Source organism: Hyperoodon ampullatus (assembly GCF_949752795.1).
Source record: "Hyperoodon ampullatus genome assembly, chromosome: 1".
In the NCBI taxonomy this organism is placed as follows: Eukaryota; Metazoa; Chordata; class Mammalia; order Artiodactyla; family Ziphiidae; genus Hyperoodon; species Hyperoodon ampullatus.
The window spans coordinates 62,634,004-62,659,363 of NC_136914.1; the positions used below are offsets into that span (position 1 = coordinate 62,634,004).

Sequence of the window (25,360 nt, forward strand, 5' to 3'; positions counted from 1 at the left end):
TATCCCAATGAAACGACAAGTATGGAAAAGGAGGTAGATTTAGCACCTGCCTCAAATGAAGATATAACTAACCCTTCCCTCTAGCTACTCATTCACTGAACTCATATCCCCAAAAGGCGACCCATGAGGGTAAAATTTTTACCCTTCAAGGTAAAAGTGCACCTTGCCAAGTCTACCAGAAAACCCAGGTTTTTTAAAAAATACAAAAAACAACTTTATTCAAAAGCTCAATTCTTCCCTAATTAGCTCCTTACCTGAATCCTCAGAAAAGGGGCTAAGCTGCGTATAGCCACCGTGCTTCCTTCTGTCCTTACTAAAGATACTGTCAATATTGAGAGACTCCCGTTTGGGTCTCCATGTTGGACGATACTTGCTAGAAGAACTGGATTTTGACTCACTGCTGGTACTCTCTACTTCCCAGTCACGAGAGTGTAAAGGCAGGTTCCGAGGAGGTTTTTTGTCAGTCTGGTCTCCTCCCCTGACCCCACAGGGAGATCCTAGGTTGGTCTGAGAAACCAGGGATGGTCTGTTATGGATAATATTGCTGACTGTCTCTTTAAAATCCCTTAGCCTGTTGGTGCTGCTGGATGATTTGGAGGCATTCCTAGGAGCCTGTTTCTCTTTCAGTGTTTCTCCTAAAAACACAAAGGATGAAACAACTGTAAATGTTTAAAGTCATCATGGGCACCCAGACCCCAGAGTCGAAAAAGAATGAAAGGCCTTTGAGCAGACAGGAGAAGCCACAGTTGGAGTGTGAGTGTGACAGAGTGAATAAAGAAAGAGAAACTATGCAGGGGGGCTTGCCTTCACTGTGGTACCCTGAGGCCTGAAGCTCATCGCCTTTCCTCCTGACCCGGCCAGAGCTCCTCTTGCGCTCTATCAGTGACCCTTTCTTGGATGGGAGTTTCTGATTACATTCACTATCAGTCAGGTGTCCTGAAAAAAAACAAGGAAATGGGGGTAAGCTGGTATCTGAGACTGACCTCCATCCTTCAGAGAACCTACTCTCCCTTTGGGATTCATGGCAGTACCACAAACTTAGTGGATCGGAAGCTGTAGAGACCACGACTATGTGATTTAAGTGTAGCAGGAATCTCTCAATAGATAAAGGCAGAAAAGCTCAAGTATTTAGTGGGAACTTCCAACTTTACAATGTCTCCTGAGCAATTACCAATCTCGATCCCACTCATAATCCTTCCCAGTGACCCAGATGGACACATTACTTGGTAGTTTTTAAAAGGCAAAAGTTTTAAAGATTATATAAGAATATCATGGTAGCAACACATACCGAGTGAAGTGTAATTTTTATTACATCTGGTATTATCCTAGGTGCCCCAGTCTTTGCCCACAAGAGCTCTGATTGTATATGGCTTTAAGACCCAGTTCTAAACATTCCTTAAATGTGAATCATTCCAAAGGACATCTGAACTTTGAATAATTCCCATTCCCAGCCATAACCCATGCTTTACCAAACTTGACTTCGCCCAGAGATTACACTTCATAGTTCCTCAATACTAATCACTGGGAAACCCAGGAGATCTGGGCTCTTTTATGTAACTTGCCATACTTCACGCCCGCAGTATGTGAATGTATAAGTATGATCTGACAACAGCAAAGGTCAGATTCTAAAGGATATAATCATCTAAGCTGCTGGAAGCCAAAGGTGAATTAAGCAACTGAATTAAATTGGAATATAGGCTTATAGGAAATCCCCTAGGGTTCTCAAATATCTGAGAGCTAGCAGAAATTTGCTTTCATATGTTAGTTATGAAAATCCTTGTACATATTCTGGTATGATATGCAATGATATGGCTACATATTTTCAATTACCAACGCAATCTCTTATTGCTTTTATCTAATCATTTGCTATCTCTGGGCCCATAAGAAAGACTTATCAGTTGGAACAACTAAATCCACAAATGTAAAAACCAATGGGCATGCTCCCCCACCCCCAGCCATTCACAAACCCTTAAAAAAACTTGACTCTCCTTATTTATCCTGTGACTTGGTTTCTCCCTGTTTCACAGTTTCAGAAATACAATCTAAAAAAATCACACTTTGCAGTAGTCATCTATGCAATAGTCACCAAAAGAAATCCAACATGAATCCAACCAAACCACTAGATCCAACTACCAATTTATAAAAAATATAGAGGACAGAGAAACACGCTACAGTTTACCATACAGACACAATCAGCAAAATTTAAAATGTGGGAAAACTACAGCACAAACTACCTAGTTCTTCAACAATAAATAGAAAGGAAGAAACAGAGGCAAAACCTACAGATTAAAGGAAATGTAAAAGACTTATTAACCCATCACAATGTGTAGACCTCATTTGGATTCTGAGTCAAAAACAAACCAACCATTAAAAAATATGACATTTATGAGATAATAGGATATTTGAACGCTCATTGGTTATTTAGTGGTTTTAAGAAGCTATTAATTTAAAAAATGATTCTTTTAGAGATACATACTAAAATATTTATGGAAAAGGTGATATAATGTCTGGGATTTGCTTCAAAATAATCCATGAGTAGGGGAAGTGGGCAGAGGTACAGATAAAACTAGATTGACCTTGAGTTATAATTATTGAAACTAGGTGATGGGTACATGAAGGGGCTGTATACTATTCTGTATGCTTTTGAATATGTTTGAAATTCTCTCTCTCTTTCTTTTTAAAGGGCATGCACAGGATGTAAACCACCAATCTGAAGCCATGGGATCACTAATTCTGAAGTCTCTAAGAGTGTGGGCACTGTTCTATGCCTTAGGTGATGAACTTTTCATCTCAGCAGTCAGTCACTTACTGTTCTTCCTTTTGTGCCCTGTAATGATTTCTTCCACTGACACAGGCACAATCTTCTGTAGATTAATAGAACAATTCAAGAACGTTCTCCGCATGGAACTCACAATAACAAACAGGCTAGCTTTCCATCCTTTTATTTCTCTGTCCTTCAGGAAGCCCAGCAAGGTGATGAGCAGGTTTCCCCATCCATAAATATGCCCCTTCTCTCAAAGCCCTTCAGGGCTTTGAAACAAAGCCTGGCATGAGAAGGAAATGAGGTGCAAGACCACAAGGTTTAATGGGGCACTATGAGAATGACAGGGATCAAGAGCACAGCAGGAAAAAAGCCTTCAGAAAAAGAGTTCAGAATAAATAATCACATTACAATTGTCCTTACTGATAGGCTGCTGTTGACAGGAACATCATCATTCATTCAGAAGTGAGTTGCTTTCTTTCATCCCTCTCAATTACCCAAGTTCTGTGCACTTCCCCTTTTGCTTGACAAACATTTCTGACTTGCCCCAGTTTCTTTTTCTTGGGAGGCCCTCTATGCAGAACTGAATCAGGCAAGCAGGGTCCACTGTATAAGTCCCTACCTGTGTCCCGACTGCTCTGAGACGTGGAATCGTTCTCCACATTATAGATGACTGTTCCCTGAGAATCAGAAGAGAAGTGACTGACCACAGACTCATGGTGGGAGTGCTTGTAGGGATAGCTCTCCGTTGAGGAATCTGTTCGAGTATCACTTGAGATGGAGGGCTCCCTCCCTGAGGGAAGGAGGAGACATGCAAAGGTGAAGAAAGAGAGGACAGTGATAGAGAGGGGGCGAAGAGCTGGATGGTAACAAAGGTTCACAAGGTAAGAACTTCCTAAATGGAAGGGTGAGAAGGATATACCAGAGCCGTTCTTCCCAACACCCAACTTCAGATAACCCAGACACACAATTCCTTCCACTCCTGCCCCTACCTTGCTGAAGCCCTCCCTTTGCCTGCCATTGTGAAAAACTGTGGGGCTTTTAGAAAACCTACAGGGGGAAAAGTAGAAGAAAGGAAAAAGTTGTGAAAAGTAAGATCTACTTAGATGGCAAGTCCCATGCCAACCTGGCACACATAACCAGTTGTTTCCCTATCCCATAATTTTTCTCCTATACTGCCAGAAAAGTCACTTTTAAAAATTTAAAAGCATTTTTAATATCTATGAGACATTATGGGGCAGTTATTTATACTTTGGTGTGAATTAGTTCAATTAGACTACTTTCCTCTGAACACCTAGCTGAGATAAGCACAACAGTGTAAATGGGTGTTTGACTGAAGGGAGAAGAAGCAGAGCAGGTCTGGGTGGGGCACAAGGGTGGGAAGAACATACCAAACAGGAGGGAGGTACAAAAGGGAGGGGAAAAGATTCCAAAGACAAGTATCTTCTCTTTCAAAATTATACTCAGGGCCAGCCAGCCTTAGATCCAGAAGAGGAAAAGAATATTACTTTTTCCTCCTTTTAGGAATCAAGCCAAAACCATTAGGGTTGTATTTCTATTATCGGATGAGTTTCTGAGGGATAGCCTGAGACTTTAGTAATAAAGCTGCAACTGTTTCTACAGGAAAACATGATTTAAGTTCCAAATAACTGAATTAGAAGTGAACAGCTGATTCATAAGCTAAGGAATATTGCTACCACACTTGGCATTTTAAAACAAAAATCTCTCATCCCAAACAAAATGACGAGCTTTGTAGTAACTCATATCATTTTCTGCGTCTTAACAACTCAAGTCACTGTTAAATTGCTAGTAAGAATGAGTCATCTTAGCAATATTAGAAGGTTAAATAGTGAGGTTTCCCTCACAAACTTAATACCTCAGTCTAAATGAACATAATTTCCTTCTCATTTTTGAAACGGGGCCAGGTGATCTAGACAATACATTCCTAAACACTGAAGGAAACAAAGCCTGGCACAACTTGGGCTTCAGCATTAGTTGGTACTTCTTTCTTATCTCTGATGAATCCTCTTTCTCCAAGCTAGGTTAAGTGCTAGGCTCATGACTGTGAGACCCTACTGTCCAGTCATCACATTGGAGTGGGGAGGGAGAAGTAAAAAGCTAGGCTGCTCACCTGAATCTTCACTATCGTAGCACGTCCTGCTGTATGACTGGAACTCAACTTGAGGGGGCAGGTCCTGGGTGGACACTGGGGTACCCTGGGGGTCTGCATAAAGCAGCAGCAAAGGCTGATAATGTCCCTTGATGCATTTGGTCACCACATCCTTCCATTTGGGCCCAATCTGAACCAGAAACAACCAGAAAAAGCATGACAATTATACTTCATATTCATAATTCAACACATATCTTTCTACTCTATTTTTCTAAAGAAAATAAAAGAGATGAAAAGACAAGAACTGGGTAAAGAAACAACAAAAGAGATCTTGGACCTAAACTTAATGCTTTTTTTTTTTTTTTTTTTTAATTTTTGGCTGCGCCACGCAGCTTATAGGATCTTAGTTCCCCAACCAGGATCAAACCCACGTCCCCTGCAGTGAAAGTGCGGAGTCTTAACCACTGGACCTCCAGGGAAGTCCCAATGAATTTTTTTTTTTTTTTGCGGTACGCGGGCCTCTCGCTGTTGTGGCCTCTCCCGTTGCGGAGCACAGGCTCCGGACACGCAGGCTTAGCGGCCATGGCTCACGGGCCCCACCACTCCGCGGCATGTGGGATCTTCCCGGACCAGGGCACGAACCCGTGTCCCCTGCATCGGCAGGCAGACTCTCAACCACTGCACCACCAGGGAAGCCCCCAATGAATTTTTTGTTAAGTCTTTTTAAATGAAATCCTTTTAGAAAGCACTAAAACCCTATAAGAGATAGGAATGATGAATAAAATTACTTTTATTCCTGTGAAACATCAATTCAATTATGAAATATGAATAAAAGTTCTCAAAGCTGAATATGCTATGTGAGGGGACTTCAGTTGACTTGGTGAACAATTTCTTTTCACAGACATCAAATAAAAGCCCTTGTTTGAAAGTTGCATTTCTATAATTTTCTCCTAAATATTAAAATCACCTTCATGAAGCTAAAGAGCAAACAGAAACTCTCTCACAGACTGCCTGAAAATAAGTGACATTCCGTCTCAGAGTTCACACAAGGCAGGACATAAAATATCAAACTGCTTAGAATATACAGCTGAACCTCTCAGCCTTAGCTTTGTGCTGGATTCAGCGCTGCCATGGCAGTGGAAAAAAGTGACAGAATAGCCATGGAAACTACAATCCAATCAAATCCCCAAACTCACTCTCTTTTAAGTTTGATCCAGTCACATTCTTAGATGGTGTGGTCTTGGAGTCAGACCACTGGCACAGTGTTTATTTCATAATAGATGTTCAGTAAATTTATAACTGATTTATCATTTTAACTGAAACATTTATATGCTTTTTACATACAAATCTGATTTAATATTTTATAAGGCAGGTATTATTTTTCAAATGAAAAACCTAAAGCTCAAAGAATTTACATAAGTTGCCCAAGATTACAACAGTAAAAAACAGATGAAGAAGAGAATCAGGGAATTTAACAAAGACTTTACTATTTGTAGAGGACACTACATAAGGCCCATGGGTTGGTGTAGATTATAGTCAGCAGTCTCCTAGCTGCTAACCTTATCACAAGAGGCTTCCTCACTCACACAGATCACCTAAACTACTTCAGCCACATACTCTGTGGTTTAGATAGTACAAAATTCCCAGCTTTAAATATCATTATAGCCTTATTTTCTCTACACTATCCCCAAAATACATTAATCCGTGATAGAGTACTTCAGGGAGATAACAATCAGAGAATAATTTATAGCAGCCCTGGGACAAAGTATTACCCACTGTTAATTACAAGATTTGGAATTCTGAACTCTGTGCTAAGCTTATAACCTAATTTGAGGCATTAGGCTGTTCTCGCTCAAATCAACGAATTAACACTTTTTTTTTTTTTTTTTTTTTTTGTGGTACGCGGGCCTCTCACTGTTGTGGCCTCTCCCATTGCGGAGCACAGGCTCCGGACGCGCAGGCTCAGCGGCCATGGCTCACGGGCCTAGCCGCTCCGCGGCATGTGGGATCTTCCCGGACCGGGGCACGAACCCGCGTCCCCTGCATCGGCAGGCGGACTCTCAACCACTGCGCCACCAGGGAAGACCAACACATTTTTTAAAAAGCCCTTTCAACTATAAATTCAGAATGGTTCTGAATGCTAGCGAGGTGATTCAGAGAAAATAATAGAAGATAAATTGATCCTGTCCTCAAGAACTTGGTCTGTTGGGGAAGAGAAGACTGACACTCTCATAAATTCAATAGATAGGCAGACAGACACTAAAATTATGAAAATGAAACACTGAAGACAAGTAATTGTCCATAGTTGTTTGTTCCATTCACCAAACACGTCAAGAAGGACTTGAATATTCCTACCTCCTTGACGTGAGCATCATCAAAATACATCCATTTGCGGATCTTTGTTTGGAAAAAGAATGTAGAATAATGTTTGCCGTAGTAACAGATCATTCCTACTAAGTACAGTTCAGACTGCTTGGCCCGGTCATCTGTCACTCTGAAAAACAGCTGTGGGGAAAGAGGAGAAAGGAAAGAACAGTCACATACTCAGCCCTCTCACATCATCTCTCAACAGACTCCATCATTTCTTAATTAAGGTACTGACTTGCTTCTCCTTTTGCTAATCCATATTTATCATCAGAAATGAACCTAAAAAGGCAAAATTTTAGCGAAATATCAGAGAGATAGTGGCCAAACTGGTAACGTGGTGATGTTTCTTCATAACTTTTATTTTATTTATTTATTCATTCATTCATTCAAACTGTGGCGAGTGGGGGCTACTCTTCGTTGCAGTGTGTGGGCTTCTCATTGCAGTGGCTTCTCTTGTTGTGAAGCACGAGCTCTAGGTGCGTGAGCTTCAGTAGTTGTGGCATGCGGGCTCCAGAGCACAGGCTCAGTAGTTGTGGCGCACGGGCTTAGTTGCTCCACGGCATGTGGGATCTTTCTGGACCAGGGATTGAACCTGTGTCCCCTGCATTGGCAGGCGGATTCTTAACCACTGTGCCACCAGGGAAGTCCTCTTTATACCTTTTAATAATATTTTCTTGCTGGGGCCTATTCTAATATGAGCCAGGAATGTTAAAAAAAAATAAAACAAAAACAAAACATTCTCAAGTTTCAAAGGTTATTTATCAGCTGGGGCCACAAATATAAATTTCCTGTTGAGACCCTAAGTAGAAGGTAAGAAAGCCCTTAGGGGGAGCAATCCCACCATACTGGTTACCAACATTTCAATTCCTAGATATCTAGCACTGTCCTAAGTGTTAAGAGACATACAAAATATTTGAAGGCAAGTACTCTTGCCTTGAGGAATGTGTTTGGTTGAAAAATCAATCATAAAAATAAAGCTAGGGGCTTCCCTGGTGGCGCAGTGGTTGAGAGTCCGCCTGCTGATGCAGGGGACAGGGGTTCGTGCCCCGGTCCGGGAAGATCCCACATGCCGCGGAGCAGCTGGGCCTGTGAGCCATGGCCGCTGGGCCTGCGCATCCAGAGCCTGTGCTCCACAACAGGAGAGGCCGCAGCGGTGAGAGGCCTGCATACCGCCAAAAAATAAAAAATAAAAAATAAATTAAAATAAAGCTAGAACAGAACAGAATATGTAGGCTATAGAAATCTAGAAAAATGATCTTTTTTTGTGCATAGCCTACTATGTCAGAGACTCCTTGGCAAGGAGACCTAAAGTAAGATCCCAGATGGTTCACTTATTCTCAACCATGGCTTAATGACATTAAAAAACAACAAGGGATCTCCTTAGTCACAGGACCATCCCAGAGGGAAACCAGTAGAAAGGAAACCACAGACTTTCTGGCTCTTCTCTTGAACTGAAGGAAAACCCTGGCTGTACCTATACTAGGGTATGCCACTGATAAGGTAAACAGCCCACGTCTGAAGTCTGTTTCCACTAGAATGTTCTTCCAAGCCACTTCATTACCTTCTCAGCAGATGTTGGTTCCTACCATGAATTTAATATTCTAGGACTCATGTCATCAACTTCTACCTCCTTCACCTCCCGTAGCAGAACTAGTCAGGACTGCTCACTTCTTTGACCTTACTACCTCCCATGGTTGAATACACTTCCCTATTCTACACTGGTATTAACTAATGATAAGTAGAGCATATGATAACTCTATGAATTACTTGATTTTTATCAGTAGCTAAGCTCTGCCCATCCTGTCTTTCAAGGCCAAGATCATCCCATATCTTCCCAAAAGCTTTTGCCAACTATGCGAAGGAGGTATGTGAGCATGTACATGTACGCACATGTATGTGTACAGATACACACAATATATTTTTTCAAAACTCTTTAATATTTGTCATTTAGGATATACCTTTGTGTTCAGAGTTCACTGCCCTTGAGCAATAGTAAGTTACAAGAACTCCAAGTGAGAGATAAAGGTAACTAACACTCACATCACCCAGCTTAAGGCAGGTGCCCAGGCTGTGAATGACATCCTCTGCCAAGTCTGAGTGGTCCGAGTCCCATACCAGCCCAATTGTGATAATCTGTGGAGCGTTCATCAACACACGGCGAATCCGAATCCTCTCTCCACAGTTGCTCTGAAATACATATATAATGCTAGTGAGAAATGTTGCCCACTGACTCTGCCTCAATTCCACTAATCTCAGGGTTTCCCTCCCCACTCTGAACCCCACCCCTCACTTAACTCACCGGGCAGTTCCGCAGATCCCCCATGGTGCTGGCATTCTGCAGCAGCTCACCAAACATGCTTGGTGAGGGTTTTTCTCGTCTTTCCAGCATACAAATAGCCTGATTGCTTCGAGATGGGGAATTGAAGGAGGATGATGTTGGGAGTTGTACAGGGTTATAGCTAAATCATTCATGCAAATTCCTAACTCACATGTTTGACTTTCTTCCTCTGCCCACTATGCCAAAGCCCCTCATCCTGACCAGCCTCAGTATCCCACAGAGTAAGTGTGCCTGCCTGTCCCCAAATCCAATGCTCATAGAATCCCCATTCCTCCTCTCACTCTGCTCGCCAGAACTTGAGACTAAGAAAAGAGGACAGATGGGAGAGGAAAGAAGGAGAACAGAGGTTATTTTAAAATTACTGTTCTGAGTTCCTACAATACAGCAAATACTCAGCAATAAGGATACAAGCTACTTGGGTGCCTTCAGTTAAAACCCAGTCAACTGAAGGATTGCCTAAGTATACAAACAGAGAACCCTATAAGACTCACCAAAGGGAAGTAGTGGAGATATAATGCACCATCTGGATGAAAGGCAGCGGATCAGAAGTGGCGCCACAGCTGGTACATACACACTAAGCCCGGGTAGAAAAAAGCAAAACCAGCAGCCACAGTCATTAACTGTTTTGGCACCCATTTGACATCCTACATCCTAGCATAAAGTGTTCTTGAAGAAAAGGTCTAAGAAGTGATGGGAATAGAAATAAGGTTCACCTGCTCAAACAATGTCATTGCAAATTTCTGGTGGGAGATGCAGTGTTGGGCAGTGCATATGTCCTCTTTGGTTTCATCAGCAATGTGGAAGTGAATCCTCATCAGGAGGTTTTCCTAATAGGGAAGGACAAAAAGCAGTACGTAGACAATATTTAACAAATAAAAGTACAAATTTCTTGGCAGTTTACTCAGAGAAACAGCAATCCTCCTTGAAGAGAGGAATACCTCTGATTTTCTTTTAAATTTTTAATTTGAAATAATTATAAATTCACAGAAAGTTTCAAAAAAATTATACAGGAGGTCCATGTACCCTTCACCCAGTTTCCTCCACAGGTGACATGTTACATAACTATAATACAATATCCAAACCAGCAAATGGACATCAATAAAATCCACAGAGTTTATTCAGATTTCACCAGTTTTACATACATTCATTTGTGTGTATGTATAGCTCCATGCAATTTTATCACATGTATAGTCATGTAAACACTCCCACAATTAAGATATAAAACTCTTTCATCGCCACAAAGCTCCCTTCTGCTATTCCTTTAAAACTTTACCCACTCAATTCCAACCCTAACCCTTAGCAACCACTAACATGTTGTCCCATCTCTATAATTTTATTATTTCAAGAATGTTAAATAAATGAGATCATTTAGTACATAACCTATTGATACTGTGTTTTTCACTCATTGTTACTCCCTTTAGATCATTCAACTTGTTACATAAATCAACAGTTCATTCCTTTTTATTGCTGCACAGTATTCCCTGATATAGAAGTACCCCAGTTTGTTTCACCATCTACCCATTAAAAGCATCTGGGCTTTTTTGCTTTGGGGCTGTCACAAAAAAAGCTTCTCTGAACATTCATGTACAGGTTTTTGTATGAACATATGTTTTCATCTCTCTGGGATTCACGTACAGAAATCTAACTGCTGAATGATATGGTGGTTTGCAAGTTTAGTTTTTTAAGAAACTGCCAAAGTGCTTTCCAGAGTGGCTATACCATTGTTCATTCCTACCAGCAATAAATCAGTGATCCAGTTTCTCAGGGGCACCCCTGATTTTGGCCTATATTTTACCCTATAGTAGGATGTATATCACTCAGATTGTTCAATGGTTGCATAGAGTCTTTTGAAGGTTGATGAATAGAACCCAGAGTTGAGAAGAGTTAGGGTCCTCTACTAAAAGTCACTGGGAGCAAAGTAGCCATCTACATAGCACATCACACTTGTGCTAAGGACTCAGCTATTCTCTGTTTAATTATCTTTAGTATGCAGGAGTTCTCAAACTGTGGTCCCCAGACCAGCAGCATCAGTGTTAGCATCACCTAGGAACTTGTTAGAGATATTCTTGGGACCCACTCCAGACCTACTGAAACAGAAACTCCAGGGAGTTGGGCCCAGAAAATTGTATTTTAATGGGCCTTGTCTCCTCTGAAGGTGAGAGCTACTGTTCTGTGCGATGGCAAGCACAAAACTACCCTAAGCCTGAAGAAAAAAGAATAAACCCACTAGGCAATTCATACTTTATGAGCAGAAACAACTTATAGAAACTAGGGAAATTCCTAGTTATAACTGTAGAGACCAGGAGCACAGTAAAGTAGCCAGTCCCTGATGGAGACCATCCACAGTCTCACCCCATATCAAAGAGGGCCAGAGGCCAGTACTTACAAAGCACTCCGCAGCATCATCCATAATTCCCAGCTGGAAACGCTGTTCATCCTGAAAAGTCTTTGCCAGAGCACTGCGGAGAGTGTCAGATGGAAGCACTTTTTCAGTACTGCACTGAAACTGGTTAAAGATTCCCTGTAGGGAAGAGGTTAGACAAGGGGAAAAGCACAATGCTGTTACTGAGCTTCTATGCATCCCAGTCTGTCATGCTAGGATCTCCATGCTTACAGCTATGGAGCCAAATGTACTTTGAATGAGTTGATATGCTTGCAGTTAGTTAGAAAAAAGTAAAAAAAAAAAAACAAGACTCATAATAAAGAGCATGATATGTGCTAATAAGGATCCTTACTCTTCCATCTGAGTGTGATACCATCAAGGACTCATTAGGAGAGACTGTTGTCATGAGTTAATGCAATGCAGTTACCTCATTTCCTCTGATATAGAAAGAGGTAGATGGTCTACAATAAATAAAGATAAATTATATGTCACTGAATTGGTAAATTATTCTCTGGGGGCTCATTGTATGAAACTTGGCCCTTCTTTTAAATTGTTTAGTTACTATAAAATTACCCAAAAGTAAAAAGAATAATATAACAAATACCTACATGTCTAACACTAAGAAATAAACATTCTATAATGTTTACTTCCAATCTACAGATAAAGCTAAAGTCCCCTTTAAGACCAGCCACTCACTATGAGTTTGTTGCACAATCTTCTGTTTATAATACTTCTACATATATTTGTATGTGTGTGTATGTATATAACCCTCAATAATACATAGTACGCTTGTGTGTATGTGTCTTTTGTTTATGTAAAAAGTATCACACTGAATTTTACTTTTTTAAAAAATTCAGCATTCTTTTTGAGGTTACCCATATATTTCATCCTTTTCCCCTGCTGTATAGTATTATATCATGTTACTACATCACATCTATTTATCCATTTGTATAGTATTATATCATGTTACTACATCACATTTATTTATCCATTTCTTTATTGACAGATATTTTAATAGTCTCCAATTTTTTGCTATTGTAAAGAGGCTGTGCCAACTTAAACTTCTACCAGTGCATGAATATAAATAAATTTCCCCATATCCTTGTCAGCAATTAATACAGTCAGACTGGTTAATTTTAGTCTTTCTAACTACATTTAGTTTTTCTGGGTCTTCTGTGAGTACTACTTGCAGCGAATACCTTCTTCTAGTCTTCTGGTATCTTTCAAGCACAGCAGTTTTTTATTTTGGTATAACTAAATGTATCTATCTTCTCCATCTTTACCTATATCTGAAACAATGATGAATGTGATATCCAGAGAATGGAAACAAAGAGTGGCAACAAGTGGCACCTGCTTTGTGGTGTCCTTCTCAAGCGGTATTGGACCCTCCGCACAGAGATTTTAGAATGTGCTCCTTGACATCACATGGCCCAGATCCACACTAAACCACCCAGATAAACAACTCACCCAACGATGAGTTACATGTCAACATGCCAAAGAATGTCACTGGCTTGAAATCCTCATTAGTAATTTATTCATATAAAAAAATTCCAGGGTTACTTTCAGACTTACTAATGAGACCAGAAATGAGATCACTTTTATAAACCTACTTATGTGAGCTAAGAATAGGAGGTCCCACCAACCTAGAATGGCTAATTATTGGTCCTCATTTTACTTGACGTTTTACTTGTGGTAGCTCAGTCACTCATTCCCTTCAGATTTTTACCCAAATATTACCTTCTCAATATAGTATTTCTGGATCATTTTATTTAAAATTGCAAGCTCCACCCACTCTTTCTAAACCTCTCACCCTTACTTGTTTTATTTTTCCCTTTGGCACCTTTACCAGCAATCATACCATGTATATTACTTATTTATTGTCTAACTGTATTCTCTAGAATATGAAGACAGAAATTTTTGCCCCTTTAATTCCTTGCTACACTCCCAGCATCTATAATAGTAATGGCATGTAGGCCATCAACAACTAGTTTTGAATGAATGATTTTATATGGTTAGATCTTATTAAGGGAAAATATTAACTCCCTTCTCTTTTCTAAGCAGATAAAGAATCACCTAGAAAAGGTGAAAATTTTTCTTAAGGTAACACAACTGGTTCAAGTAAAATGGGACTAAACCTTGTTCTGCTAATTTCAAGAGACCTCTGTTCTCTTACTAGCATCATTCCACCTCATACACACTGAACATCTATCCCTACAGCAACTTGAGAACAATTTACTGTGAACCCTGCTATTATTTCCCTACAAACAATTCCATATGATGTGGAGGAGGCAGCACCAGAAAAACATATTTAGTATTACTTAATAAGCATGGGGCTGGGGGGAAATCTATTATAATTACTTTATTTTGGAGTTACCTAGAAAGTTTTAACAAGTCTATTATAAGATCAGGTAAAGACAGAGCAAGACCTTCCATAATTTGTTGCTGGAAATGGAAGAATGTCTATCAGTGACTCCTTAAACTAGACCAAAAGTAAAGGTCTGGGTCCACAGTTAAACACTCCCAGAGGATATCTGCCAAGTGACCAATGGGATTTTGAAACTTGGGGAAATGTGAAGAAAAAAGGAAAAGGAAGGTAGGAAAAGAAGTAGTGGCTGCTTCTACATATGGTGATCTGAACACTTAATGATATGCTGAAGGGAAGTCACCTCAGCTTTGCAAACTTAGTGACCACTATCATATCCCAACCTGCCACTCTTCTCAACTGTTAATGGTAAGACATTAATGCTGACAAAGGCTCTACCTCTAGAGCAAGGGATGGATGAGGTTTGGTCCTTTGTTCAGAGTCTAAAACCGGTTCCAAGACAAACCAATGGAAAATTAGTTTCAGGATAGTTCTGTACAAACACAACAAATGCACACTGCAGCCCCTTTAGTCTCTCTCAACTGGGTTTCTTCAAGAATTAATACTCTAAAGCATGAACAGTTCCTAATGAATTAACTTCTCTCCTATGCATAGTGCTAGTTACGTTACCATCCTAGAGAGAATTAAGAAAATAGTCACTCAGAATATTTTCTGTGTTCTATGGTTCAGATAACCCTGTTTGAGAAAGGACAGAGATACACTGAGAGATGGCATAGAGTAATAGTTAAGAGTATGGACTCTGGAACCATAGTATTTGGGTTAAAAAATCCCAGCCCTGTTACTTACCATCTATATGACCTTGGACAAGTTACCTAACTTCTCTATGCTTCAGTTTCCTCTTCTAAAAGAGAATTAATAATAGTATTTACCTCCTAGGATTATTTGAGGATTAAATAAGTTATCTATCTTTCTACTTATATCTTAGACTAAAGTCTGACCGTATCAAAGTGCTATCTAAGTGTTAACTGTTATTATAATCATTCTATTTGGGATTCATTTTAGGTTACTGCCTGACACTGATGTATGAAGAAGGGCCTCGAGAGTCAGAAAGCCTTCTACCTTGAGCTACCTACCCAGTTTCTAAGGTCTAGGTACAAAGGAAGAAATTCTTCTCTATTCTGCTGCTTGTATTCAAGAGAGGCAGATTTCCCATGACCTAGATAACAAGGGTTTTAGCACAGAAAAAGAAAGACTTAAAGTCAGAGCTCTGACTGCACACATAGTGGATATGCAACAACAGATCTGGCTCTTGTGTTCAGTGGCATCATCTCCATGCTACTCTTTTTTTAACCTCTTAATTACAAACAGCTTTCTCCACACACACTGAGTATCTATCTGAATGTATTCAGAATAGCCTCTGCCTGCATCTTCTTTATTTTCTTATCCAATATTTTAATTATTGTTACTGGTATTGCTCTGCCATTGTTAGGAAGAAGCAAGTGTATCAGGGATGACGCAGCCTGAGCCTGCCCAGCATGCATCTGTGAGCCGCAGCTCTGGAAGAAGCTGTAGCACAAAGCCCCTCTGTTAGGGCAGCACACTAACCCCTGTGTGTCCCTCTCACATGAGCACAAGGCAGGAATGGGCCTCCTCCTGTTCCCTTTTTCACCCTCCTCCCACCTTTCCCAGAGGGAGATCCTGTTCACACCAAAGAAAGCCAAGAACATTTAGTTCAGCAATAAGAACAGGTGGTAGGACCAATAAGGAACAAAAACTGGTATTCTTCCAATTGCTGAGTTTTATGGCAGAGAGGGAGAAAGGGCAGGAAGAACCAAAACCCAGGAATCATTTTCCCCTGTGGGGTCCCTGATGGTTTCATTTCAATAAATAAAAAAACCCACCTTTGAGGTTTCTCTCTGCTGTTCTTCACAGAGTGAAACCAAAGAGGTCTTCCTTTTCACTCTCAGGAAAAGGCAAATTACTTTTTGTTTGTTAACTATTTTCTTGGATGCAGTGCAAAAGCAACAAGACTAATGACTACAAGCAGGTGCTTCCCCATCCATCTCTCTTGGATCAAGTAGCAAACAATTCTACCCACAGGAGCATATAATTATTTGGATTAATAAAAACCACATAAATAAGATAAAAGTGCCGTAAAGACAGAACGTCTTTGTGCTTTGTCAACTACAAATGCAGCTGTTGCTTAAGTTTTTCCTTTTTTTCCCCCTAAAACACAGACTTTGTCTTTAAGGGGGGAACAGCTGTCTATTTCTCTCTCAGAATTTCCTAGCTTTGCATCAGAAAGAAGTCAAGAGTAGAGAAGATACGGGTCAAGAAAAAGGCTGTCACTAAATTTGATGCTTTATGGGCCCAAGGTCTTTGAAAAGTGCCCCAGTCAGCAGTTCAACTCATCCCTGAGAGGTGTCCAGCAACACCTTCTACAAAGGCGTGACACATGTTATACACTACTACTAACTCAATTCTTAGAGTTTCTCTTCTTGATTTAAGCTTCCCAAATCTATCATTTTGGCTTTCATAACTATCCCTTTTTTTCCACACCTCCTGTAAATCATAGACCTAAATAAATCATAAACCTAGATGTGGCCAATCGAGCCTGTTTGTAAACACAACCCTTTGAAAGGAAAATAAAGGAGCTACTCGTTGAGAGTCACTGACTGCTGGAAAATAGAACTTTCACCCTAGATTTGTACGTTCAAAAGAATGTTGAACGTTTTCTTTCAAGAGGGGAAAGAATATTGAAATATTTACCATTTTAGCATCCAAAACAGTAACACTGGATTTTTAACCTTTTATTACAAAAAAGTTCAAATATACAAGGGTAGACAAAATAGCACAATAAATTCCCATGTACCTATCATCCATCCTCAACCATTACTGACCTGTGGCCAATCTCATTTCATATATACCACCCACCCACTTACCCCTCCTCCCAGATCACTTTGAAACAAATACCAGACATTATTCATCTGTAAATATGTCAGGATATGCCTCTAAAAAATAAGAACCCTTTTTGTTTAAAACATAACCATATAACAAACCCTTTCTCTAGTGTTCAGTGATTTTTTTGTGATATAACAGAATCAGTGATTACATCTCCCCTGACAAGTGTGAGCTGCAACTCCCAAGGCTTGTAGTCTATGAGCTGACCAAATATGTGTTCTTCAAATTAAAGTTGTTAAATATAAAAACTTTAGTGACAATTCAGTGACAATTCTGAAGTAACATTTATGCAGTAAAAACAAAACAAAATGAAAGGTACCTATGTAAAGTGATGGCTATGTTAATTAGCTTGATTGTAGTGATCATTTCACAATATACGTATATATCAAAACATCAAGTTGTGTGCCTTAAACCTCACAATTTTTATTTGTGAATTATACTGCAATAAAACTGAAAAAAAAACACTTAACCATAATACCATTATCACACTCAGAAAAAGGTATCCAGTCAGTTTAACAGAATTCTTGCTCCAGGAAGAGAAAGCAGAGAACAGCTGGCCAGTTTCTCTCTTGGGATTCTTTAACCTTATGTCTTAAAATAGCTACCTTCTGGACTTCCTTATTAGAAAATTACCCACATATCCTATATCAGTCCCTTTAAATTAAATTCAGTTACCAATACCATATCTCCCCATGAGTTTAGGGCTTTATTTGCATTCAATTTATAACTCAATACCTTGGACTTACAGTGGTGAAGTAAAAGACCATCATAAATTTACCTTTCACACGCATTCCTGCTGCCTATGCAAAAATGACACCCACATACACAAAGGCAGAGACACAGATAGAAACAACAAAACCTCAAGACACTGGACAGACAGACACAGAGACAGGCCAAATTCACCAGGGGAATTGCTTTTAGGGGGAAATCATAAACTAATATTGAGATTTATAAAAATGTAACAGTCATTCTGGAATTTTTGCCAAGATCAGAAATGTAGGACCTTAAAGATTACCAACAGTATTCAAATCAAATTTTAAGAATCAATATCATAGCCACTTACCCCACAGGGGAAATAAAAAGGGGGACCCTTCTGGACATGCACAAAGATTTTGAGATTGTATAAGTTTCAGGTTCTGCCATAAACTCTGAAAAGAGTCATGATGATCTGCTATATTTTTCCTTGTAGTCATACCCCTCTATTTGAAATACCATGTAAAATTCTGAACTCCAGAATTTTAAAAAGGATAAGAGCCTGAGTTTTATACTATCCAAGTTATGTCAATGATTAAATTAGTCAAGAATATTTAGGTACAGGGCCTCCCTGGTGGCGCAGTGGTTAAGAATCTGCCTGCCAATGCAGGGGACAAGGGTTCAAGCCCTGGTCCAGGAAGATCCCACATGATGCAGAGCAACTAAGCCTGTGCGCCATAACTACTGAACCTGCGCTCTAGAGCCCGCGAGCCATAACTACTGAAGCCTGCATGCCTAGAGCCCGTGCTCCGCAACAAAAGAAGCCACCGCAATGAGAAGCCCGCGCACCGCAACGAAGAGTAGCCCCCACTCGCTGCAACTAGAGAAAGCCCGCACACAGCAGCGAAGACTCATGACAGCCAAAAATAAAATTAATTAATTTAAAAAAAAGAAGAGGACTTCCCTGGTGGCACAGTGGTTGAGAGTCCGCCTGCTGATGCAGGGGACACGGGTTCGTGCCCCGGTCCGGGAAGATCCCACATGCCGCGGAGCGGCTGGGCCCGTGAGCCATGGCTGCTGAGCCTGCGCGTCCGGAGCCTGTGCTCCGCAACGGGAGAGGCCACAACAGTAAGAGGCCCGCGTACCGCAAAAAAAAAAAAAAAAAAAGAAGAAGAAGAAGAATATTTAGGTACAGTCTAATACAACTTTAAGAAAGGTTAACCAAAAGACCACACAAATATGTTCATATCACATAGATAAGCAGAACAAGGAAGTTCAATTCAAATGGATAGGTGCATTAGACATAAGGATATACCTTCCTTATGTGAGGGCTATTTATTACTAGCTAAAATTTCCAGGTAACATACTAGAAAGCTAATTTCCTGGCTTAAATAAATAACCAGTCTAGGATAATGGGTTTACTCCTCTCTGATAGTGGCCATGACTATAGGACAATGAAGAACCTTCCATTCCTCCAGTCTACAAAAAAATGACCCGACTAATTCCTTATACCACTTTACTCGATATGTTTATGCTTCGGTCCCCAGTAGAGGAACAGCTACATGGTACACAATAAAAAAATATTGAGAGATTTGTTCCCTGAACTCTCATATTTCCCCCCAATTAACAAGTGAGCTATCAGCAGAACACAGACTTTCCTGCCCCTTCACAACAGTCTTACTGCTCTACAGGTACAGAGTTACATTCTAGAACCCCTATATATAAAAACTTATTTCCTCCCTACCTACCACCATCACCACCACCATTCCCTGGCTTTTATTCCTTATACTAACATCCTTAAAAAAAACCCACTAATTGAGAAGGTTTGTTGGAGTTAATCAATCAATGCAGCATTCTTCTTTGCCTATAACAAAAAACACTCTGTCCTACATCCTGGCACTGTAAAGCCTCTAGTACAATCCCTGGAAGGAGAACAAAATCTTTGTGGCATACTAAGTACAGAGGACGGATTTCCTCCTCTGGACAGAGATAAATAAATAAACCAATACCAAAGTCAAGTCATACCCTGGGGGCCAGGGTGTAAGAGCAGACTCAATATGAATAATAAATCAGAGCTCTGGGCTATAGGCATGACAACAGTTTAGGTCAGGAAAAATCTTTCAGTAATACTAGATGGGAATAAATTTGGTATTTTAGAAGGGACAGGGTAATTAGCACACAAATCTCTCTTTTTTTAAATAAATTTATGTTTTCATTTATTTATTTTTTGGCTGTGCTGGGGCTTCACTGCTGTGCACGGGCTTTCTCTAGTTGCAGAGTGAGCACGGGCCACTCTCCATTGCGGTGCACAAGCCTCTCATTGCAGTGGCCTCTCCTGCTGCAGAGCACGGGCTCTAGGTGCGCGGGCTTCAATAGTTGTGGTGCACGGGCCCAGATGCTCCGCGGCATGTGGGATCGTCCCGGACCAGGGCCCGAGCCGGTGTCCCCTGCATTGGCAGGCAGACTCTTAACCACTGCGCCACCAGGGAAGCCCCCCACAAATCTCTTCTATTTGCTAAGTCAGAGTTGAAAGGCATTGCAGTTCAAAGTAAGCAGAAAGACAAACTTACACAAATTCTTCATTAATAATCTGCATACAAGATTCTGAGGCTGTAATTACTTTAGGGACTTAGTGTCAAGTAACACAGAAAAAAAAACCACAGGATATTTTACAGGACCAAAAGAAATGGATTATCATAAATATTGTGTACAAACCACCAAAAAGTACTGGATGCAACATATACTATGGTACCAATGAAGATCACGAGGCACAGGACTATTGGCAGACGTTCATAGAGCAGAAGAAAAAAACAAAAATATTAAAGAAGACGTGATCCAAAAGGTATTCACGTAAGGCCAGTAGCAAATGCATTTTAAGTAAACAACTGGAGAGAGAGCAGGGACACATATCTTTCAGCCAGACTTGGAAGGGCAAATCCTTCATCCAAACATCAGATTAAGGGAAAGTTGGCTAGCTTCTGACTCATCGAGGAACATGTTTGTGTTTCTTTTTGTCCTTAATAGTAGGTTCTAGAGATAAGCAATTATGCTCTACCATAAAGAATTCTGACTTTATAAAGAACTGGCAAGTTTTGCAGAGTACTTCAAATTCAGCAAGTTTGGAATCTCCTGTTTTAAAAAAAAAAATCTAAGAAATAAGAATTTTACAAATCAAACTTAGCATTAAAGAATGCAAACGGGGGGTTCCCTGGTGGCGCAGTGGTTGAGAGTCCGCCTGCCAATGCAGGGGACATGGGTTCGTACCCCGGTCCGGGAAGATCCCCCATGCCGCGGAGCGGCTGGGCCCGTCAGCCATGGCCGCTGAGCCTGCGCGTCCGGAGCCTGTGCTCCGCAACGGGAGAGGCCACAACAGTGAGAGGCCCGCGTACCGCAAAAAAAAAAAAGAATGCAAACAGGTCATGAAGTATCAGCAAAAAGAATTCTTATTAGCCTCATCAAATATTCCTCCTTTTTAAATAGGAGGCAGAGAAAAATATACATAATTACACCCATAGAGAAAAAAATATAAAATATATATAGAATTACACCCACACTGGGACACCACAAAGTTAACATGTAACTTAACGGCAGGATACCAGATAACTGCTCTGCTGAGAGAATCCCAGACTTTGACTTCTTCTGTCAGCAGATCTTTCCCACCATCAACTCCCCTTCCTGCCTCCCTCCTCCCCTCCCCCACATCTCTCCCTTCCCTTACTAAATGAGGCATAAAGGCCTAGACTTACTAAAAAAAGTATGAGACCAAAAGTCACAATATGAAAATCTCTATTAAACAAGACAAGAGTGAGAGAGAATATAAAAGACAGAAAGAAAAAGAAAAGGAAAAGGCAATACCCTAAACTCCATAACTAAATACCAAGAAGTACTAAAAGACTATATGAACCCAGAAAAGTTGTGTTTATATTATGGTCCAGGCACTGTGAGGAACACCAAAAGAGAAGAAAAGCTGGGCCACCTTCCCAAAAACCCATTCAGCCATGCTAAACACTGTTAAAATCAATTACGGATGTAGATATAGTATTTTTAAAACTTCATGAAGAAGATAAATTTCTGAAAGGCAGATGTGGTTTGGCTTAAAAGGAACGTGTTACTGTTCTGTTTATTGTTATTATTTTTGTTATTATTTTGGGTGCCAAGGGATGCAGGCAAAGTGAATGACATCTGCAATGCAATGTCTAAGAGGCAGGCATAGTAAGTATACCATCTACTATCACAGATGAAATGGAGTGCCTGGGGAAGGAGAGGAAGGGAAAAGGAAGTGTGAAAATAGTTTTTTAAATGTCCATAATCCTGCTTTTCCAAGTGATTTAAGAGACAACTGGGAGCCACTTCAAGATTATAAGAAGGTAGTAACTTCAAAATAGCACTCCAGGGTAGTCTTAGGTTAGAACAAATGAAATAGGAAGATACTAGAGATGGAAAGCGTCTGAAAAAAAGAAGTACTCTTTTTACTAAAACGGTGGGCAAAAAGACCTATTACTAGAAATATTATAGACCAGAGAGGAGGCATAAAGAGAAATGATAATTCCTGTGGTGGAATTCAGGCTATTTTCAGTTTTCCTCTTTACACTTTAGTATACTTTCCAGAATGATTGCAGTATTTTTCTATATTTATAATAAAAATCATCATTCAAATAAAGAACAAACATGATGTGTATATACAGCCAAAGAATAATAAATAAATGTCCATGTGCCTGCCACACAATTTAAGAATGGAAAAATTGAGTTTGAGTATCCACAAATGATTATATCCTACCCATTCCACCTTCCAGAGGTAACCATTATCCTGAATTTTGTGAAAATCATTCCTTTTTTCTCTACAATTTTATCATATGTATGTATCCCGGAACAATATGTTATTTATTCTGCCTGTTTTGGATTTGTATATAAATGGAATCATAGTTTAGCAGTCTTCTGTGACTTGCTTTTTTCATTCAATATACAAATCTTCCTTGATTTATGATGGGGTTACATCCCAATAAACCCATTGTAAGTTGAAAACATGCCTAACTTAACTACTGAACATCATAGCCTAGCCTAGCCTACCTTAAACTTGCTCAGAACATTTACATTAGCCTACAGTTGGGCAAAATCATCTAATACAAAGCCTACTTCATTATAAAGTGTTGAATATCTGATCGAATTTATTGAATACTGTACGGAAAGTGAAAAACAGAACGTTTGTATGGGTACAGAAATGATTATAAGTGTATCGGTTGTTTAACGTCGTGATTGTGTGGCTGACTGGGAGCTGAGGCATGCTACAGCTGCCTAGCATCACAAGAAAGTATCATACCATATATATCACTAGCCCAAGAAAAGATCAAAATGCAAAGTAAGGTTTCTACTGAATGTATATCGTTTTCACATCATCATAAAGTCAAAAAATCGTTAAGTCAGACCATCGTAAGTTGATGGCTGTCTGTAATGCTTCTGTGATTAACTCAAAATGATACATGTAGCTGCAAACTATTCGTTTTCACAACTATATAGAAGTGAAATAAACTACTACTCTAGGAATAAACCATAATTTTTTAATCGATTATATTAGAGTTGGAATGGGTTGTTTCATTTTTCTGTAATCACAAAAAAAATACTACCTTAAACATCTCCAAACATATCTTCTGGTATGTGTGTACAAGGAAGTTTCTTACAGCGAATACCCAGGAGTAGAATTACTGAGTAGTAGGGTACCTGCTACTTCAATTTTATTTGACAAATGTAATGACAAACTGGTTTCCTAAATAGTGGTATCAATTTATATTCCAACCAAAAATGTATGTAAATTCTCATTATTCTACCTTGTAGGTAACAATTTTACCTGACTTTTAAATTTCTACTAATCTGAAGGGTATGGTTTAATCTACATTTCTTACATTACTGAAGAGGGTAAGCGTATTTCATATGCTTAAATATCAATTGGGTTTCCCATTCCGAGAAATGCCTGTTTATGTGTTTTGTCCATTTTCCTGTTGACTCATTTTATTATTTACTTATTCTTCATGGGTGTTCTTCTCTGGAGTTCTATGTTGGATACCAGTCCTCTGTTGATTATATATATTGCAGATACTTTCTCCCAATTTGTAGCCTTGCATATTTATTGTATTTATGGAGTCTTCTGATGAACAGAAGTTCTTGAATTTTCTATAGTAAAACATATCAAGCTTTTTAACTTTGTATTTTTCATGTCTTATTTATTAAATCCTCTCTATCTCTTAGGCCATGATATTCTCTCATAGTTTCCTCTAAAATGAAGTATTTTGTCTTTCACATTTTACTCCTTAATTCATCTGAAATTCTTACTTTTGGTATAACATGAAGCAGGGATCTAATTTCCTTTTTGTCTATACAAATAATGAGTTATCTAAGCATGTTTATTGGAAAGTCTAAGAGTATAATTTTCAAATTAAGTGCACAATAATTAAAAGAATGCAAACAATGCCATCTAAAACAAAGTATGTGCAAATTAGAGCCTAATTATTTAACATTTATTTAGCACTGAGAGATTGAAAAGCACTTTAGGGAAAAAAAAAATCAAATTTTTAATCTTCCAATACAGCAAAAGAGGCAGTGAAGGAAAAGAAATGTAATGGATAGATCAGGCAATGATGTGATGAGGAAAGCATCAGAATTCCAACACATCCTCAGCTTATAAAAAGACCCAAAACACAGCCTTTGATCCACTAAGCCCATTTACCTATCTATCATAAGCAACTGCTTCTCTGAAAAACTCCCAAGATACAACCTCAGCCCCTTTAGCTTGAAAAACAACTTCCTTTCTGTAACTGGCTATTTCAGAAGGTGTCCCATAAGGTCTGGTGATTGGTTTCCTTTATCTTTCCGACTTATATAATTATATTGATTTATATTGAAGTAACAATTTGTCCCTGTGGAAAATGAAACATAGCAAGACTATGACAGCCAATTCTCCAGAGTCCCATCTGGGTCAGTGAAGAATATGGCACAGTCCTGACTAATCAAAGGCATGTCAGAGGGTCATGTAATTTCCATCATCCCTTCTTGTTACAGATAGGAGTTTCCAGTTTCAGGAGATTGTTCTACCAGGGATTTCTCCAGCATTCAGATCTCTCTAGCAAGTAACTTGCCTTGTTTTTTTGGTTTTAATGCCATGAACCAGACTTCCCTTGGACTTGCTGACCAAAGGATCACTATGTTTCTTGTTTATCTAAAGTTAGATACTTAATGCCAATGTACCTTTTAGAAAAATCAAGCCGAATGCTCTTTTGGATGGACTTCCGTCTGAATGGGCATAGTCAGAAATGTTACAACTTGTAAAAAATCTGGTTTTATTAAAATTTCATATTTAAACTCCCCAATTAACCAATAATTTTTTAAACGTATTTATTGGAGTATAATTGCTTTACAATGTTGTGTTAGTTCCT

General features: G+C 39.5%; 1 protein-coding gene across 1 annotated transcript in view; it reads right to left on the reverse strand.

Annotated features, from left to right (window-relative positions):
• Positions 1 to 25,360, reverse strand: part of USP54 (ubiquitin specific peptidase 54) — a gene marked incomplete at both ends in the record, with an annotated part of 71,107 nt that overhangs the window by 32,442 nt on the left and 13,305 nt on the right. Inside the window, 12 exon segments of the mRNA XM_079718829.1 lie at positions 255 to 635; positions 805 to 936; positions 3,384 to 3,554; positions 4,893 to 5,061; positions 7,227 to 7,376; positions 9,279 to 9,425; positions 9,538 to 9,643; positions 9,812 to 9,873; positions 9,875 to 9,878; positions 10,068 to 10,150; positions 10,290 to 10,403; positions 11,963 to 12,097. Coding sequence (XP_079574955.1) covers positions 255 to 635; positions 805 to 936; positions 3,384 to 3,554; positions 4,893 to 5,061; positions 7,227 to 7,376; positions 9,279 to 9,425; positions 9,538 to 9,643; positions 9,812 to 9,873; positions 9,875 to 9,878; positions 10,068 to 10,150; positions 10,290 to 10,403; positions 11,963 to 12,097 — 1,654 coding nt within the window.